Consider the following 20,938-nt stretch of genomic DNA (forward strand, 5'->3'; position numbering starts at 1 on the left):
CTTCTGAAACCCGAGGGACTCTGACAACACCTGCATTGTATCAGATTGTTAACGCCCTCCAGACACTGCCGGGGAGGACAAGCATACCTACTTGTCACTTAAAGGGAGCCCAGCACACAGGCAGGATTACAGGCCTTTGAAGTCTAAAGTTAAAATTTTTCAAGTGGGCAATACTAGAATTTTCACCAAAGCAAAAAATTTAAAAAATAAGTAAAGAATATGGGGCGCCTGGATGGCTCAATCAGTTAAGCATCAACTTCGTCTCAGGCCACGATCTCCCCATTCACAGGTTCGAGCCCCGCATCGGGCTCTGTGCTGGCAGCTCAGAGCCTGAACCCTGCTTCGGATTCTGTGTCTCCCTCTCTCTCTGCCCCTCCCCCATTCATGCTCTGTCTCTCAAAAATAAATAAAACGTCTTTTAAAAAATTTTTAAATAAAGAATAAAAAAAGACTCCTAATAACATAAAATTTTTACAATAGTGATTACAGAATGTGGATTTTTAATGAATTTCATATGGCAATGAAGACATTCAACACTTAAAAACAACTACACCAATACAATAAAAACACTTGCTGTACACAACACTTATAAATGCATACTTTCCCCCCAAAGAAACTTGTTTTTCACAGATTTAAGCAACAAGTGATTTACATAGGATTCTTCAAATTCCAAAATATGTACACAATTTTTGTCTCTACAGAAACCAATGTGCAGTGGTTGAAAAAGAGTGCTGTTTTGTCCAACAACGTAGTTCTTATGAAACTTTCTATCAATACACATTTTCCAGTAACCACACATTTTCCTTCCATTATCAAATGAAATTCTGGACATGTGAGCATACAGAACAAAACCACTCTCATTTCCAAACACGATTTCAGATGAGATCACATGTGGCTGATCACGACTTAATCTCAGCCACACAAGTACACACATGCACATGGACGCTCACACACGCGCGCACACACACACGCGCGCGCGCGCACGCACACGCACGATCCCAAATCTCCACCACTCCCGAAAACACCACCACTAAGGCCACAGCAGCAGCTGAATGGAAGCACGTCAGAGGACGACGTGGTCGTGATAGTAGGGTGTCCTGCTCCTGAGAACTCTCCCCAAAAGCATGAGGCCTTGTGCCCCCGGGGAGACGCGGGAGGAGTGAGGAGGTCGGCCCCTCCCGTTGGCGAGACAGTGAGCAGCTGCCGGCCACGGAGGGCACTAGTTTGCAGAGAACGAAATGGCCATCAAAAATATTTATTTCAAAGCTTCCACTTTTTTTTAATCCGGCAGAGATCTGGTTCTTAAGTCTGATTCAACTGTGTTTGTATACGTTTTTCAGTGCTCCTAACAATGATTCTAAGACACCCAGACATTCAAATTAAAACACAACAGGAGCCCAAGAGCATGGACACACAGATTGGAGGCCCGAGGTCGCCTGCACTCTGGCGCTGGGGGTGTGGTGCCCCTAGGTCGGCAAGGGCCAGAAGGCAGGCTTCAGAAATGACTTTCTGCGCCCTCCAGGCACCGACCTCAACCATCCGTAGCAGGACGGGTTTCTCCTGGTCCTTCTTCCCTTCCAGACGGTGTCAATCATCTCAAAATCGTTCCAGAGAATTTGGGGCTGGAATTCCTCACGAGGTACCACACATAGGACCTGAGCCACGGGAGCCTCAAGTGAGGCGCGTTCACTCAGGACCCAGGGCGGCCCACGCACTCCTCCGCCAGCCGTCACCACCAGAAGTGGGGCGCCCACGATCGTCTTCACGGTCACCCTCTTGTGCCTCTCCAAGTGCACACACTCAAAGAATTAAAAATAGGAGGGCGGTATGCAGAGACGGCTCTTTATCAAAACTGTGACTGAGCAAGAAACACGAACTCACAAACAGCGGACAACAGTGAGTCCTACGAAGGCAAGAGCGACGGGCTCGCCCAGGCAGTGACAGGGCTGGCACGCGGGGGCGTCCCGGCTGCCGAAATGGGAGCAAGCTGCCGGCCTGCGACGCATCGCTGCAGCCGCCCCTGCCGGCCGCTATGATTGTCTGTCCTGCCTTCGGAACTGAACTGGGCATCCCAGCCACACGCAGTGGCGAGACGCCCCCGGTCTCCAAACATGCTGTTCTGAGGTAGTACTCATTTATTTGCATTGTTGGCTCTCAAACACCACCAAGGAAGTGAACCCCCTTAGAAATACGCAAACCAAAGTGTAGAATAGAAAATAAATAAGGTTTTGTTTTCAGGTAGCAGGCAGGGCCTTCTTCAAAAGGTCAAGTCACATTCAGTGGATAAGTCATCTGTAACTTCTCAAAACTGTTTATAACCATGGCTATAAACTAAAGTGCTTTAAATTTTGATTAGTATCTGAAATCAGTGATTAGAATCACATTTTTGAATTTGCTAACATGAGACCTCAGGAGATTGAAATGATTTTCCACAAAAAGAGCAGAAACTTTTTCTTTTCAAACGACTCTCCAAATGCAAAGTCTGCATCCTACTTCTGTTAGCGTCTAACATCCAGGTTGTTTCACGTAACTACGACGGGACGGAGTTGAAGCTCCGTGACAGCACGGCACACGCTACAACCTCACGCGGAAGCAACCCTCAAGTCTTCCAGCGCACCTGCCGTGCGTCAGCCAACGCGGGTGCGGCTCCGCGACCTTCCCGGCACAAGGCAGGCGTGTATAATTATTCCAGAAACGCTACACTCTACTTGCGCCTCACAGTAAGTACGCGGGTTCACATTTAACTCACGCAAACATAATGCCCTCCTGTCAGCTGTCAGACGCCAGCAACTCACAACACACGACGTGCTACGGGGAAGGGGCTTCGTCTCCACTGCACGGAGGGCGCCAGCACACACACAAGACGAAAATAAAACTTAGGACCATACGTTTTGCTGTACATTTCATGCAAGCTGGGTACAATGAGAAAAGAACATACAAATCACCCTCGTCAGGGCCCGACTCTCAGAAAAAGGGCTTGACCAACAGGAGAAAAGCGGCACCGGTCCACAGGTCCACGGCGAACCACGCGACTAAGGAACGCCGGCAACCTCATTTCTCTTGTAACAACGCAGGGATGTTGATGTTCCAGCCAATGGCTTGCCTGTCAAACCCGCAGGTGAACAGATTGCACATGGGGTGGTCCTCGCTCCACGCCGAGCAGCACACCATTCTTCTGTGGCCCTATTATCACACAAACCAGAATTAGTATATCCTTCCCAAAGCAGAAGCGCGATAAAACCTCAGCCAGATTTACAACTACACGAATCAAGGCGACGGAGTCGAAAGAAAAAAACATTAACAGGCGGCATTAGTCAACACGAGCCACAAACCGTGCACGTGGCAACAAGCTTTCGGCCACGTGCTGCGGAGAGGCCAAGGCGGGGCGAGGGGCGTCAGCACACGTGACCAAAAGCATTTTGTGATTCTTTAATAAAACGAGTAAGATTATAGTCAGGCAAAAAGAATATATGATCAATTTGAAGATTTTTAATGAGCTAGATAATATTTGGGAATAAAATAAAGGAAATCCATTCAAAGACCTCAAAGACCATTTTAACAAATAGTTGGCTCAGGTAATAAAGTGGCCAGAAAAATACATTTCGTATCAAATAAGACAAGGATAAAATAAATGATCTTTCAAGTCAATTCCTGCTACCTTCAGAAAGTCCAGCTAAGTTATCAGAATGCTGGAAAAAATTACTGCCAAACACTAGCAAAGTTTTTAGAATGTGATATACCTAGTGTATACGTGTAGAGACACAGCAATGCCTCGGCACATGTGAATATACTTCCAGATTAACGTGATCACGGTCTAGTGATAAAGTACAAGAAACAGGATTAAGGAAAGCTGACAGAAATTTCAGAAGTAAAAGGAACACTCAGAAGAATGGCACAGGGACACCCTCCCCCCCCCCCCCCACCACCGGGTGGCTCAGCTGGTGAAGTGTCAGACTCTTGGTTTTGGCCCCGGTCACGATCCCACATTCCTGAGATCAAGCCCCGCATCAGGCTCTGCACTGACAGTGTGGAGCCTGCCTGGCATTCTCTGTCTCCCCCCTCCCCCCTCAATCTGTCCCTCCCCAGCTTGTTCTCCCTCTTAAAAAAAGAAAGGAAAAAAACAAGAATGGCACAGAAGTTCCCTGGTAAAGCATCCACATGTGGAAAGTGCTCTCTATGACAAAGAACACAACAGTCCACAAAATAAAGTATTGCCAACAGAAACCCACACAACAAAGGGTTTCAAGAGCAATGTTGTTAGGCTTCTTTGTTAAAAACCTCAGAAGAAAGAGGGAACGATGCATCCATTAACTGGCAGTGATCAGGACTCTGCACAGGAACCAGTTAAAGATCAGTCAACTCAAGGCACTGCCGACAGAAACCCTCAGGTCAGGTGCTTAGTAAGGGGGTAAGGCAGGGCCAGCCAGCACGCAGAACGCTGGCAAAGGAGCACTCGCCCAGGACCCACCTGGAGTCCAGCCTCCTGTGTCCCTCGGACCCGAGTGCACACGGACATGCCTGGGGCACATGTGTACTTTAGAAACGCCCCGCCCCCTCTCGGGTCACAATGTGCACACTGCACAGAGCGCTGCACACCGGCCATGGGCCAGTGTGCCTTCTGGAACAGCTCACAGACACGCTGCACCCAGAGCCTTGTCCCTTGGCCCCTCCAGCGCTCCACAGAGCTCGCTTGGCATGAAACACACTTTTGGGAAACACCACCTGCACTCTCCCCAAAGTAAAACAAGTTCACGCTGTCAGCCACCTTCCCTCTAGCTACCAATTTCAAATAAGGTTGTTGTTTTGTCTTCTTAAAGTCTGTCGGTTCAAAGAAGCCGGGGCGACAGAAAGCAGGGACTGCCGGCTGTGGTTCCGGGACGCCGAGCCCAGCATTTTTCTATCTGAAGAAGTGTCACAAGTTCAGAATTAAGTGAAACGTTACTCATCAATCTTAAAAATAATTCTATTCAACACAACACTTCAGGAGGAAACAAATCCGAGCACCACAAATTCTACAGTTTCAACAGGGCTACACGTGTACAGACAACCAACGCGAGTTGCCTCCACGGGATCAGCACCACCAGAACCGCTCACAACTCCGTACTTTCTCGAGGAAAACGTTCTCAAAGTAGACGTCGTGCACGCCCGACCTCGTGTTCCAGGCGCAGCCCTCACAGGCCGCACAGCGCCGTCAGGTACCACACATGGGTCCCAGCGTGTTAACGACGCAGCGTGCACGCACAGCAGGGACTCTGCAGGTGCCAAGCTCGAACCTTCCCTTTGTCGGGGGGGAGGTGAAGATTTTATTAAGCACTCTAATTTCACGAGTACCTTTTCTGTGACGTGTACTCAAAGAATAGAGTTTCAAAATGAACTTAGGACAGTACGCGTACAAGCCCCGAGGGGGAGAGCAGGTGAAGCCCCGTGTTGAGGGCAGAGGCCTTTCACGGAGAGTTGGTGCCACGTAAAGTCAGGCCTCGCTGACAGCCAACACCCTTCGCCGTTGGCCTCTGAAGCCACCTTCGGTCTACAGCTCCTAACACCAGGGCCGGCCTGCGGGTCACAAACCACTCTGTGAGGCTTTACACAAGACGACAGGGGGCGCCTCCACAAGGGGTCGGCAGAGCCACGGCCATGGGGCAGCAAGCGTGGCAGGCGCTGGGGGCACAGACACTGACTGCAGCGTCAGGGGCCACACGAACTGGCTCGCCCACGCGGCTGTCACACTGACACACGGCAAAGGCGTGGGAGGAAAAGGAGGGGGGCCAGGGGGCAAGGCTCAGTTAAGCACCAGGCCTGCAGAGGTGCGGCCTCAGCGATGGGGGTTGAGGGGTAGTGGGGGAAGATGGGAGGGGAGGGGTGGGGGGATGCAGGAGGGAGCGTATGGGGGGTTATGCATCACAGCAACATCCACTGCCCCACAGGAGCCGTCGGGAACCACCTAAGTGCGAACTCCCAGGTGGCACGCCGGGAATGTGCATCAGCAGGTCTGAGCCGCAGCCACGGCCACGAGCACCACACTCCCCCTCCCCCGCACCGTCTGGGCTGACTCCCAGCAAAGCTGCATCTAGATGGGCTTTTCCCGTCCTGCACCTGCCAGGGAAAGGGCTCTTCCGGTCTGGGCGGGGCGGGTCCTCTTCTGAAAGAGGCCCCTCGGCCCACACCTCTGCGTCCGAGTGAGGGCGCACACTTTCACTTGCCAAGAGGTGAGGCTGTGCTGTCCCGGAGGGGGACCGCCACCATGGGCGCCCTCTGCTCCCCGCACGAGACTGGGGGGCGGAGTGCGCCATCTCACTTAAGTTTAAAAACATGTGGCACACTCAGTTCAGGTACCGGGGAACCCTTCAACTTTCAATTTTGTGAGCCCTAAACACAGATCAAGTACTTCCAGCGAAATCTAGCGTCCAATGACAGTAGGAAAATAAGAATGTGACACCTCTGGTGTGTTTATATCGGTTACAATTATAAAAGCACTTATGTCTAGTATATCTGGATAATTTAAACATATCGCTAGTTTCTCTCTTTTTAGAAAACCTAAAACGACGTGGGGCTCGTCGGTCAGTGGCGACCTAGGACGCAGACTCCACGCTGTCCCCAAGGCTCGCTGCCAACACGCGGGGCGAACACGCGGGGCGAAAGCACACCTACCTGCCGGCTGCTACGGGGGAGCCGCGCCAGCCGCACGCCCGACATGTCGAACAGCCTCACTTGCCGGTTGTCGTGTGGGAGGGCGATTATCTTCTGGCCGACGCATACATTGATCCTGCGAAGGGGAGACGAAGTGGGTTATGGATGAAGTCGGGACGGCACAAGTCTCCGAGTTTACAGACTATCACGCAGTGGGAGACTTCGCACCATTCACGCTTCAAGGCAGGTGCTATCTGTCTGCAGCGTCAGCACACAGAGACCGAGTCACTTACCTGTAATGACAGTGACTCAAATGCAGCCCCACAGCGCTTGCCCAAAGGTGGCTCATTCTTCTCCTTTGAAGCTCACCGCCCCAGCCCGATTTTATACTCACATTTCAGCAGCACACAGGGGATACTAAATCTGCATGAGGATCAATAAAAAATAATCCCCCCTGCAAAAAATACTTCCCCGGAAGTCTAATGCACTTTTCCAAGTGCTCTCTTAAACACCACATGTACATGAATAACACACTGCATGACAAGCCACCCTCTCAGGACATAACAAGCAGCCCTCTTCACCTGTTGATGGCAGAGTCTGTGCGAATAGTCGCAATGGGGGATCTCATATTCCTTAAATCCCAGACCTTCACGGTGCGGTCATCGCTGCCCGAAACAACATTATCTCCCACGGTGAACACGGCCGAGGTCACGGTGCTACAAGTAAAGGGCACAGGTTCAAAAGATCATCAGCAAGTCCCAGGATGCAGACACAAGTCCTCTCCACCTGCGTAATGAGCACACAATCCCGCTGCCAGAGAGACTGGTGAGGCAGGTGGAAAGGCTACTGGAGACGTGGAAGCGGACAGTTGTCTCCGAATCCACTAACTCCTGCTTCAATCTCCCTGTGAGTGTAAACACAATGAGCATTAGAAAAGTACAGTCCATTCTACTCAGCTCTACCTTCTCAGGCAATGGAGCAAAGAGAAGCTACTGGAAGACATCGATTAGACAGAACCTGCCAAAATGTCTACATGCTCGCACCTGATAGCACAAATGTAAAAAAAAAAAAGAAAAGAAAGAAAAGAAAAAGAAAAATCCAGCCTAACTTTCAGTTTAATCAGAACATTGGAGAAAAACCTATTCCTTTAACTCAACCACCACCACCACCACCACCAATTTAAAAACGTGCCAAGAATTTAAACAGAACTTTCTCCACGGAAGATTCACAAAAGGCCAAAAAGCCCATGAAAAGATGCTCACCGTCAACCATCAGGGGAACGCAAATCAAAACCACAGCATCCCATCTCACTCCCCTTAGAATGCCTTCCATCAAAAAACAAAACACAAGTGTTGGTCAGGACGTGGAAAAAAGGAACCTCATGCCCTGTTGGTGGGAATGCAAGCTGGTGCAGCCACTGTGGAGGACAGTGTGGAGGACAGTGTGGAGGCTCCCTGTATAGTTAAAAATAGAACTACCCTGCGATCCAGCAACACCACTACCGGGCATGCATCCCAAGGAAACGGATCAGTACCCTGAAGAGGTACCTGCGCCCCCATGTTCACAGCAGGCAGGACACGCAAACCACCTGATGTTGACACACGAATGTACAAAGAAGATGGGATGTGTGTACGAACAACAGGGTCTTATTGGGCCATAAAAAAAAGACAGAAATCCCGCTGTCATCACGGGGATGAATGTGGACACCATGCTATATCAGGCAGTGGAGGGGGGCCCACGTGTGATGCACAGAGAACAGGGGGAGGAAGGTAAGCCTGGACTTGAAGCCAACGGCCCCTCTGAACCCCCGTCTCAAACACACAGGAGCGTCAGGCCTGGCCTGGTGCAGAGGCCACGACAAGCTGGGAGGGACTCTGACGCCCAGCCTCCCCCGTGGACTCCGGTTCTCAGGGAGTTGTGGCCAAGTTAAATTTCAGTGAACATTCTGCTAAATTAATGAAAAAAGTCTCCACAAAAGACCGTCTCACCTTATGTTAATGAAATGCTGAAAGACATTAGGTTTTTAATAAATCACCATCCTGACAGGTATTGTAGGGCATCAAAGGGAAAAGCTGGCGCGGGGGCCGTGGCTCTCCAGGCACCCTCGGACTCGGGTCCCCGGGGGAACCCACTGTGCCATGACTGCTCGCTGGAAAAGCTCAGACTCTGCCGAACTCCAGCTGACTCATTTATCTTGTCGCCGAGAGCAGCCGGGCGTGTGCTTCCAGCTGACAGCGCACTACCTTCTCACCGCACACCACTGGCCGATCTGGAACATTCCGCTCCCTCCGCGGGTCTCAATCACCGGAGAGACTGTAATGCTAGCACTCCTCATTAGGACTAACAGCTGTCTTCCCAGTCACACAGAGACACAAAGCTGTTTTGCATAACAATCTGCCGGAATTTCATAGCTAAGAAAAAAAAAAAATACACGATGTGTGGAAAATGCTGGCCCGGAAATGCCAGGCAGTGCACTCTCCTGGCCCCACATCAGAAGCAGCGCAGAGCCCCCCGCTTCTCACCTTTCAGATGGAGCTCGCCACAAAACCAAGAGATCCGTCTGCATCAGAAGGACAGAGCAGAGGAGCAAGCACTCAGGCAAGGGCAGGGGCGTCCTCTGGACGGGAGGGAGTCCGCCTTTGAAGAGCGCATCCAGGAGGAAATCAGTGTGGCCCATTGCCCTACCAAGGACGGGGCAGTGTTTGTGACATCCCTGCGGCCCAGCACAGGCCGGCAGGACAGACCACACCTGCCCTCACGCCTGCACACAACGGAAGACCTGTCCTGACCACGTCCTCCCTGGCTACCGCTTCCCGCTTCCCAGACCGTCCTTTGAAACTAAGCCCCGCACAGACGAAGCAAGTGCTCTGCAGCCTGCCCTAACATGGAGGGTCCTGGAGAGCACAAGCACTGTGCCCGGCCCACCCCGTGTACTCCTCAGTGCGCACACGACGCACATGGGCCTGTGTCTTAAGATCTGAGACAACTAAATGGAAAACAACCCTTTTCCAAATGATACATTTCTGAACACTCCTTGATGGCGAACTCTCAAAAAAGCAGGCCCTAAGATAAACATTTAAAGGAAAAGTCACACTGGTGTCACATCTGGTTCGCTTTCAGGATCTGGAATTCAAATGCTCCCGGAAGAAAGAAGTTAAAGCAGCGCCAGCTCAGTCTCCAACCCGGTCCCCCTCCTCCCTGAGCCTGTCTTCGGCAAACCGAGACGTCGTCACCGACAGGACCGAAGTGCAGGACCGCCCACTCGACAGAGCAGGTCCCGCTCGCCTCAGGGAACATGCCACAGCGAACAAGGGCCAGCGCCAGCGGGGCAGCGACGGGACAGGGGCAGTTTTCGGGCAACAGTGTAACTGTGACACTGAAACGTGCCGCTGCTGGGTCTTGTGACAATACCTCAGAGAAGCTTCGCAATCACCAGGGTCATCACGCCGCAGCGACGGCTGCGAGCAGCATCACAGGTGCATCAGAACGGTGCCTTTCGTTAACCAAGTTCTCCTCCAGCGCATTTTATTAACTGAATCAGTAACTTTTCCATAGATTATTCAAAGATGATCATTCTACACAACTTGATTTAAAAGGGTTACAGAGATTTTTAAACAAGGGGGTTACAGAGAAGTTAAACTTAGGAAGATTCACAGGGTAACCTCATGCTTGTAGTATCAAGGGCCAAGGCTCTGATTTCCTTTCTGTGAAGCCTGGTCACTATTTCATTCTGATCAAACGATGTAACAGCCAAGCATCAATAAGTTTTGAACATTTGTAATTACATCAACAACTGTGACACGGGGCACCTGGGGGGCTTGGTCGGTTAAGCGTCTGACTCTTGATTTCGGCTCAGGTCTTGATCTGGGTTCATGAGATTTTGGCTCTGCGCGGTCAGCACGGGGCCTGCTTGGGATTCTCTCTCTCCCTCTCTCTGCCCCTCCCCTTCTCTCTCTCTCTCTCTCTCAACATAAACAAACATTAAAATACAAATAAGTTAGGTGAAGAGTGATCTCCCTCAGGTTTTAATAACCTAACTGTCCATTCCCTTAGTTTCTGAATGCAAGACTTTGCTAGTTACGTGCTGATGCGCTCACAGCCAATGTCCCAATGTCAGCATCACGTGACTCTGGGCATAAAAACTAGGATGTGAACAATTTAAAAGGCTTCCCTTCTTTTTTAAATCTTCCGAAAGGAAAACTGTTTCTACATCAGCCTTGAAATAATGAGATACAGAAAAGCCCTGTTCATCAGAATAACCAGGAAAATTGAAGTTAGAAAGGTATTAGGAACCGTAAGATTTTTACTCTCCAGAAACTGCAAAGTCGAAGAGAGAGTGCTCTTTCCTGAAGAAGCCCCAGAGGGCACGGGTCCGTCCTGGATCGGAGGTGAGCTGTCACAGGCCTGGGAAGACCCCTCTTCTTCACCTGGACGTCCCTCACACCACAGTGGGGGTGACTCCACGTAAACCCGGGCTGCGGGCGCCTGAGGGCCCTTGTGGCCCAGGGACCGTGTGCAAGCACGTTTCAGAACTGGGAGTGTGAGCGCGTCCACCACAAGTGGCACAGGACACACGGAAGATGATACACGTATGACATGTGGACACATGCACACGCATGTGCTGGCATACCCACCGGACGTGACACTGGCTACACGGCCCATGACGTGTGTGCGTGTGTGTGTGCGTGAAATGAGCCAGAACCGAGCTCTGACACAGAAGTGACGCTCCTTCAACTCTCTGAGGAGCAAGTGTCCTTTACGCCAGCATATGATTTACTCACGGAGGGAGCCTGAGGGGCGAGACACCCTTGGCACCAGGAGGCACCCGTGGGCCCCACACTCAAGCACCCCCTCACTCTGAAAGGTCAGAATTAGCTACCAGCACAGCCTTCCAACACCTCACATTTCCTTACTCATCCAGAGGAGCAACCCAAGCGATGGGCCCCTGGTTTTTTAACACATGTGGAATTCACACTTACCTTCCCAGGGGGCCCGGTGTTCACAGCCCCTCCCCCAGGACAGGTGCCGCCTCGGCACAGGGCACTGCTCTTCACCAGACATGTCACGGGCGTCAGCAGTCACGGTAACGTGGGTGGGGGCATGCCACGCACACAACAGGAAAGCACTTTCATCTGTCAAGTTCACTAAGCTTCCGCCAAACTATACTCCCTTAAGCAAAGGTTCCGACTCTAAAGCTGGTGACTCTCCAGGACTGCAAGTCTTGGAGCCCCGTCCACGCATCAGGCAAGGAGCCCAGGAGACCAGCGAGGGAGGGGGTGCAGGGCTCCCCAGTGCCGAGTCTCACAGCAAGCCTGCCTGCACTCCTGGGATTCCAGGGGCCATTGTCACAGTGACACCCTCGACAGTATCCAATCACCTCCAAGTCCGTGCACCCCACACTGGCCCTTGGACAGCCCGCCACAGCACACTGACGGCAACCCACTCCTCACACGGGGCTGTCCTCAGGCACACCCGCTGGTCCGAGAAGCTGACTTTGCACACGCTGTTCCCGGCCCTCCCTGCAGGGACGCTTCACCAGACGGGTAAGGGGGGACACAGCACTCAGTCCATGGGAGATGCCAACACAGAAAAGCACTTCCAGGGAGCCAACCTAAACACTCAGAGCAGAAACAGCACGTAGGAGGTCGCTGAATGCACCCAAAGTCCCTCTCAGAGCACCCACTTAAGACAGTCTTTTTTGGGGAATGCAAGCTGGTGCAGCCACTCTGCAAACAGTATGGAGGTTCCTCAAAAAACTAAAAATAGAACTACCCTACAACCCAGCAATTGCACGACTAGGCATTTATCCATGGGATACAGGTGTGCTGTTTCGAAGGGGCACATGCATCCCCATGTTTATAGCAGCACTATCGACAATAGCCAAAGGATGGAAAGAGCCCAAATGTCCATCAATGGATGAATGGATAAAGATGTAGTATATATATATATATATATATATATATATATATATATATACATACACACACAATGGAGTATTACTCTGCAATCAAAAAGAATGAAATCTTGCCATTTGCAACTACATGGATGAAACTGGAAAGTATTATGCTAAGTGAAATTAGTTAGAGAAAGACAAAAATCATATGACTTCACTCATGAGGACTTTAAGAGACAGAACAGACGAACATAAGGGAAGGAAAACAAAAATAATATAAAGACAGGGAGGGGGACAAAACACAAGAAACTCTTAAATATGGAGAACAAACTGACGGTTACTGGAGGGGTTGTGGGGGGGGATGGGCTAAATGGGGGAGGGGCCCTAAGGAATCTACTTCTGAAGTCATTGTTGCACTATATGCTAATATGGATGTAAATTTTAAAAATAATAATAACATTTAAGAAAAAAAAAAGACAGTCTTTTTTAGGGGGCGCCTGGGTGGCTCAGTCGGTTAAGCCTCTGACTTTAGCTCAGCTCATGATCTCACAGTTCAAGAGTTTTGAGTCCCGCGTGGGGCTCCATGCTGACAGCTCAGAGCCTGGAACCTGCTTCAGAGTCTATGTCTCCTGCTCTCTGCCCCTCCCCTCCTCACACTTTGTCTCTAAAAAATAAAAAATAAAAAAAAAAAAGACAGTCTTTTTAAAAAAGTCCTGGTCCTTGAGGGACTTTGGAGAAAACACTAAGTGGAGCATCTCACTCTGAGAACAGAAAGGAAATGGAGCGTGACTCTGCTCCGTCGGCAGCACCCGCACCCCGCGGGTCCAACGCCACGGCCGAGTGCAAGCAAGTGCGGACGCCGGGCGGGTGATCCGAGCCCACCGGGGCCTGGCGTGGGCAGGGGCCAGGCACATGCACCATGCCAGCTCTGCCATCGGGCGGCTGCTCTGTCCCCACTCCGCTCGCTGCACGCCTCGCGCCGTGGCTTCTGCTGACACGTGCAGGTTGGGCCAGACACGACTCAGCTGTGAACGAGGCTGTGACGGTGCAGAGTCAGGAGGTACTTAGTCTGTGGTCACAGCCTGACGATCTTCTCTTGGGTCATCTCGGTGCAAAGTGAAGCGACCTGACAGCTCACGACCAAGCTGTCAAGTACACTGAGTTAAATGCACTAATTTCCCTGAAGTCCTTATTTTTATTAGTTCCCTATCAGCTCTACTTAAATGGGGAATTTTGAAAGCGTAAATAAATACTACATCTCCTCTTACTTTTAAAAACTATACTCCAAATTGGAGACAACTTTCAAATGCATCAGCAGGGCACTGTGAAGGAAACCGCGGGCCCAAAGCCAGAGGTGCAGGGAGTTGCAGGGGCCACATGGGACACCCCCGAGGTCTCCCGGAGCAAAGCGGCGGCACCTGCAGAACGGCCCCGTTCACAGGAAAACCAGCCTCGCCTGCGTGCACGAGGTGCAGGGGACCCGGCCCAGCAGCTCGAGACGCACACAGTATTCGCTAACGTCCCCTGCTCGTTTCCAGGACACCATGACAAAACGTGTGCGAATACAAATGACACTTGCAAAAACACACCTTAACACGACCACTGGGGCAGAATACCAGAAGTTGACACAGTCCAGGAGTCCTTTCTGTCTCTCAACCAACTACTGCCAGTAGTTACAGAACTCTCTAAACCTTCTCAAAACAAAATTATTTTCAAACCATCTAATCAAAGAGAAGACAGGGGCGCCTGGGTGGCTCAGTCGGCTGAGTATCCAACTCTTGATTTTGGCTCAGGTCATGATCTTATGGTTCATGGGATCAAACCCTGCATCAGGCTCCGTGCTGACGATGTGAAGCCTGCTTGGGATTCTCTCTCCTCCCCTCTCTGCCCCTCCCCCACGCGCACACACATGTGAGCATGCACTCTCTCTCTCAAAATAAAAATAATAAGGGGCACCTGGGTGGCTCAGTTGGTTGAGTATCCAACTTCAGCTCGGCTCATGATCTCACAGTTCATGAGTTCAAGCCCCACATGGGGCACGTGCTGTCCATGAGAAGCTTGCTTCAGATTCTCTGTCCCCCTCTCTGCCCCCTCCCCTGCCTGCATGCACATGCTCTCTCAAAAACAAACATTTAAAAAATAATAAAAATAATAATAATAAAAAGAAGACGACTGAACCAGACTCTCAGGCACTTGGGCAGGGAGTGCAGAACTGCAAGAGGCTTAGGCTCAAAGGCATTTGAGGCCAGCATGATGCTATGGGCCCTTCTGGAGCCATCCCCCAGTACTGAAAAGAAACCGTGCAGCACAACACGCTCCCCACGTCCTCCTTCTCCTCCTCCCGGACAAGGGCTTACAAGTGGCCACCAAGAGTAACAGACTTACAAACCAAAAGCAGTCTACCAAAATCTCAGCCTCCAAGGTGGTCTGTCACCAGACTGCCACGCATCCACCCCTACCATGGGCCTGCATACAAGCTGAGTCACTGACCAAGCACAGAATTCAAGACTTAAATCAACCACTATCCAATTGAAGGGGTCATGATGTCGAAAGGCTTTCTCTTTTTTTTTTTTTTTTTTTAAGCATAGAGAGAGAGAGAAAATGCGTGCATGCCCAAGTGGGGGGGGGGGGAGGGAGAGGGACAAAGGGAGAGGGGAAGGGGGAAAGAGAGGGAGAGAGAGGGCGAGAGAGGGAGAGAGGGGGTGAGAGGAGGAAAGGGGGGGAGAGGGAGGGGGAAGGGGGGAGAGAGGGGGAGGGAGGGAGAGGGAGAGAGGGAGAGAGGGGAAGGGAGGGGGGAGGGGGGAGAGGGGGAGAGGGGGAGAGGGGGAGAGGGGGAGAGGGAGGAGGGGGGAGGGGGGAGAGGGGGAGAGGGGGAGAGGGGGAGAGGGGGAGAGGGGGAGAGGGGGAGAGAGGCAAGGGAGAGGGAGAATATGAACAAATGAATCCCAAGCAGGCTCCACACCATCAGCACAGAACTCATCGCAGGGCTCGATCTCACAAACTGTGAGATCATGACCTGAGCTGAAATCAAAATATGGACACGTAGGGGCGTCTGGGTGGCGCAGTCGGTTGGGCGTCGGACTTCAGCCAGGTCACGATCTCGCGGTCCGTGAGTTCGAGCCCCGCGTCGGGCTCTGGGCTGATGGCTCAGAGCCTGGAGCCTGTTTCCGATTCTGTGTCTCCCTCTCTCTCTCTGCCCCTCCCCCGTTCATGCTCTGTCTCTCTCTGTCCCAAAAATAAATAAACGTTGAAAAAAAAAATTTTTTTTTAAAAATATGGACACGTAACCAACTGAGACACGCAGGCACCCCAATGCTTTTTCTCTTTAAAAGTATAAAGAAAATTGTTAATAACCTGACACAAAATTCAAAGCCACTTTCACCTTCATACATAAATGACTGAGAATTTGGTATTTACTATGAAATACCTTCCCTGGGAATTTGGGAATGAAAGCATATGATCATGTCTTAACTTTAAAGCAATCATTGTGAAAAAAAAACTATGAACATTATCGCATCTCCAATTAAAACCAAATACAAAAAATAAAAATAAATAAGTGTTGTTACCAATAAAAAAGCAATCATAATTTTTAATCTGATTTTTTTTTATTTTTTGTTAGATGTAGTGTTTTGTTTTCTTTAGAAGAAAGCACCGAAGTTCACATTTGGAGGATAAAGTTATTATTATATAGGGAGAATTAAAGAAAAACAGAAAGAAAAAACTTTGCACTCTCAGAGATTTTATCCACGGTGAGCTAATTCGAGTTTCTTCAATGCCAGAGTTTATTCCCACTTATGAACACTGTCAGCTGGGTACAGACTAGAGTCATTGGCCACCCACAGGGAAAGCTTAATGACCAGTGACTGCCTCAACTGTCAGTCCCTTTTTATAGCAACTGAAACAAGACAAAACAAAACAAAACATAAGAAAAACGTGAGGCGGGGGTGGGGGTGGGGGGGGTTCCGCCAGGCCCCCCAGAGAAGCAGCTGTGCTGGGCAGTGCAATCCTCGTGGGCAGCTCTCGTGCCGCCTTCAAGGGACACTTCGTGGATCTCACCCGAAGGTAAGTCTGGGTACCACGAAAGCGTCCTGCAGACGCACCTCTGTACACACAGCCCACGTGGTAAGAGTCCAGCTGCGATGACCGGTGTGCCCGAGTCTAGGCCGGCGCGAGGGTGCCACTGCGTCCCAGGAGGGAGGGCAGGGCGTCGTACCACGACACTGCCTGAAAAGCTCACCTACTCAATCATCCCGTCAGGGGAGAAACTCGTCAACACACAAGGATTTAGCTTATTTCAGATGAAAAGCACTGTATTTCAGCTCCACCTCCTGACAATGAAGACAAACATCTATGAAAACAAACTGCCAGCGTTTGAAATTCCTGTGACGTTCCAAAATATTTCAGTTACCCATTTCTGTTATTTCCGAGAACAGTACACACTACAATTTCTCATCCCTGACTATTAGGAGAACAATCTGTTACATAAAATATCTAATATTTACCTTCATATAAATCGGTACCCCTTGCTACTATAGCAGATAGTCAAATAGTAACAGACACACATTTATACTAAGTAAATCCTATTATGCTAAAATTCCTATTATAATGAACAGCTTTCACAGTACAAAGTAAAAATACACATGGAACACAACAAAGAAGAAAATAACATTATTTGTCCTTTCTAAAAATTTACAAGAACCTTAAGCAGAGCTTACGTGAAGAAGTGATAACAGCAGCATAAATTTCCAGAGAAACCGTGTGGCTATAGATTTGTACCCTTGCAGTGAAGCACTACACCTCAAACTCTCTTTTCACAAAAAGGCACAGAATCCACACAGAAGCATGAGGAGAACAGTCACCTCTCTCCTAGATCCTAGAGAAATCAAACTAGGATGGGACACCTGGGTGGCTCAGTCGGTTAAGTGTCCAACTGGGACTCAGGCCATGATCTCACGGTTCGTGGGTTCAGGCCCCCTTGTCGGGTTCTATTCTGACAGCATGAACCTGCTTAGGATTCAATCTCTATCTCTCTCTCTCTCTCTCTCTCTCTCTCTCTCTCTCTCTTTCTCCTTCTGTCTCTCTCTGCCCCTCCCAGCTCATGCTTTCTCTCTCAAAATAAACTTAAATTATAAAACTACACAAATAATCTTAAAACCTATACAGCTACATCTTGCCTTAAGAAAACCCAACATACAGAAATTCAAAATCACTGAAGAGCTAAGTGAATTACTCACATTATATAAGATATTGGATTCCAACATACTTTACTGGAGAATGTGTGTTGAGTTTCTTGTAAATGAAAATATGCCGTATGAGACTACGTTCTGGAGAGTGTGTCCCACCTACAACTCTTCGGGTGATACCAACAAGTAAGGAACAGCATGTCTGAGCTGTGCTTTTAACGTTCAGAAAAGAAATGGGTTAGGGGCACCTGGGTGGCTCAGCCGGTCGAGCATCCGACTCTTGATCATGGCTCAGGTCATGATCTCAGGGTCGTGAGATGGAACCCCACCTCAGCATGGAGCCTGCATGGGATTCTGTCCGTCTCTCCCCTGCCCCTCCCCCACTCATGTTCCATGTTCTTTCTCTCTCTCAAAATAAACGTTAAAAAAGTAAAATACAAAAAAAAAAAAAGAAAAAGAAAGAAAGAAGGAAAAGAAAGGAAAAGAAAAGAAAAGAAAAAGAAAAGAAAAGAAAAGAAAAGAAAAGATTAAAAGGACTCAAGAAAATCACCCTGGAAAACCAAGAGTTAGCTCCCAGTCTAGGAGACAGCACTGCAGGCACCGAAATGACTTATTTCCTACAGGGGCAGTCACTGCTGGATGCCGGAAATGTGGCCTTGGGCCCGTGACAGCAGCCGTGGTTGGGGTGGCAACGGACGGTGCAGCGGCGGCGGCCGTCAGACGGACCCAAGGCTTGGGGGAGGCAGGAGACCCGAGCGTGTTTGAGAAGCCACACTCAGACCGTCGCAGGTGAGTGAGGAAACCGAACACGGTCCGAAAGCAGCCAGTTCTCCGCTCTCGGTCGGGAACGAGGCTGTGCGTTTGGTTTGATAAAAGCACGCCCTCTGTAGGTGCACACGTCGTTACTGGCACAGGTACCGTATTCTGTCGGATTTCTTTGTCCCCGTGGGCTCAAACCTAGGGAACCCGTGCCGGAGGCAAAAAACCAAAACCAAACACAAAACAAAACAACAAGAGCTACCGACTAAACAGAGTCTTCATCTAAAAACCCTGTAAAATGTCCCACCTCCTGTTTTTCCGAGCGGCCGCAACTCCCAGAGGCTCACTGCTAACGGATCAGGCAAGGCTGCAGCCCCACCTGCTGGCCACGCCGTGCGGGCTCTCCCCAGGCAGCGGCCTCTCCACCCTGCGGGAACAGAGGCTCCCACCTGCCACGGCATGGCCGAAGGAGCAGAGGAGGGCCTCGGCCCGCGGGCACGGCGCACAAGCCCCCGGCCGGCCCGTGCCAGTGCCCCAAGGCCTCTGAAAAGGTAAAACGTGCCCTTCTCTGACACCACTGGACATCAGTGCCAAAGGGAGAACGGTCTTATTTTCATACCTTGCACATCAACAAACATGCTAGTTCATCCTAACTTGGTTAAGAGAAAATGCACATGGTCTAAAGGTGGTGCTTGTCCACTTATTCCATTTTCACTCACAAGTCCATGTGTCCTCACTACATACAGAAAATGAAAGCATCAACTTCTGTCTTGGGGCATCCAGATGCAAGAGGCCTCAGGGACAGACACGGCTCCATGCCTGCTCTACGCCACTACTGATCCCGTGAGAAAAACAAACCAAAGAAACCTTGTCACAGGTCCACGCTAGAAATAAGAATCCCTGGGACACCTGGGTGGCTCAGTCGATTGGGCGTCCGACTTCGGCTCAGGTCAGGATCTCGCGGTTCGTGGGTTCGAGCCCCGCATCGGGCTCTGTGCTGACAGCTCAGAGCCTGGAGCCTGCTTCGGATTCTGTGTCTCCCTCTCTCTCTGTCCCTCCCCCACTCATGCTCTGTCTCTCTCTCAAACATAAATAAAAACATTAAAAAAAGAAACGAAAGAAAGCCAACATTTAGGGGAATAAAAGGGGCACCCGGGTGGCTCAATCGGTTAAGCATCCAACTTCGGCTCAGGCCATGATCTCAGTTTGTGGTTCAAGCCCTGCATGGGGCTCTGGGCTGACAGCACAGAGCCTGGAGCCTGCTTTGGATTCTGTGCCTCCCTCTCTCTTTGCCCCTCTCCCACTCGCACTCTGTGTCTATCTCAAAAATAAACATGAAAAAAAAACCTTATAAAAGAAACAGTAAGAACCCCTTCGTAACCAATCATGTTCCTCACAGTGTATCTCTCCAGAAACGACCGTTATTTCACACATCCACCAGGTACAAAAATACACCCCAAATCATAGAGACATGTGAACCATGACCCCAGCATTTCCTACGCTGCACAGTCAGAGGGTGGCAGACAAGACAGACCTACTATTCAAAAAGTCTTAACGCGGGGCACCGGGGTGGCTCAGTCAGTTAAGCGTCCCACTTCAGCTCAGGTCACAATCTCACGGCTGGCAGGTTTGAGCCCTGCATTGGGCTCTGTGTTGACAGCTCAGACCTGGAGCCTGCTTCCGATTCTGTGTCTACCTCTCTCTCTGCCCCTCCCCCACTCATGCTCTGTCTCTCCGTCTCAAAAATAAATAAAAAACGTTAAAAAAAAAAAATTAAAGGGGCGCCTGGGTGGCGCAGTCGGTTAAGCATCCGACTTCAGCCAGGTCATGATCTCGTGGTCCATGAGTTCGAGCCCCGCGTCGGGCTCTGGGCTGATGGCTCAGAGCCTGGAGCCTGTTTCTGATTCTGTGTGTCTCCCTCTCTCTCTCTGCCCCTCCCCCGCTCATGCTCTGTCTCTCTCTGTCCCAAAAATAAATAAACGTTGTAAAAAAAAATTTAAAAAAAAAAATAGTCTTAACGCTAAACACACACTTCCAACAACACCCAATAACGCAAATAAATTCTTGGCTCTTTTGCAGAAAATAAAAATAAAATCTTTCAGACAATCAAAAAAAGCAATTGAAAACAGAATGTGACCAAAGATACTTTAAATAACACCCAGAAAAATGACTCTGGAATCACACTTAGAGTCGGGCCCCAGAAGAACCCCCCCACCAAGCTCCCTGTGCCTTGGTTGGCCTCCACACATCTGGAGGAGGGCTCCGGACCCCCTGTAAGGACCGCATGTGTGCTGTGCCCAGCGTGCAAGGCCTCCCGTATCACAGGAGGGAGGCTCCCATGGGTGCCACAGAGGGCTGTTCACATAAATTCACACTGCCCTTCTCAGCCCAGCCCCCAAGGCTCGGACCAGATGCCACTCATCCAGTGTGGGATGGGGAAAGTGCAGCGAGTCCGGGACAGACTCCTGCGCCAGAC

At 50.3% G+C, this 20,938-nt stretch overlaps 1 protein-coding gene across 4 annotated transcripts in view; it reads right to left on the reverse strand.

Moving 5' to 3' along the window:
* Nucleotides 1–480: 480 nt before the first annotated feature.
* Nucleotides 481–20,938, reverse strand: part of WDR37 (WD repeat domain 37) — a 64,034-nt gene continuing 43,576 nt past the window's right edge. For all 4 annotated transcript variants that reach the window (XM_047848077.1, XM_047848078.1, XM_047848076.1 and 1 more), the window contains 3 exons: nt 7,209–7,343; nt 6,649–6,763; nt 481–3,183 (listed from right to left, as the gene is read on the reverse strand). In XM_047848077.1, the coding sequence (XP_047704033.1) occupies nt 3,052–3,183; nt 6,649–6,763; nt 7,209–7,343 (382 nt within the window). In that variant the 3' untranslated portion in view covers nt 481–3,051. The remainder of the gene's footprint in view (nt 3,184–6,648; nt 6,764–7,208; nt 7,344–20,938) is intronic.

Source organism: Prionailurus viverrinus, unplaced genomic scaffold (assembly GCF_022837055.1).
Source record: "Prionailurus viverrinus isolate Anna unplaced genomic scaffold, UM_Priviv_1.0 scaffold_51, whole genome shotgun sequence".
NCBI lineage: Eukaryota > Metazoa > Chordata > Mammalia > Carnivora > Felidae > Prionailurus > Prionailurus viverrinus.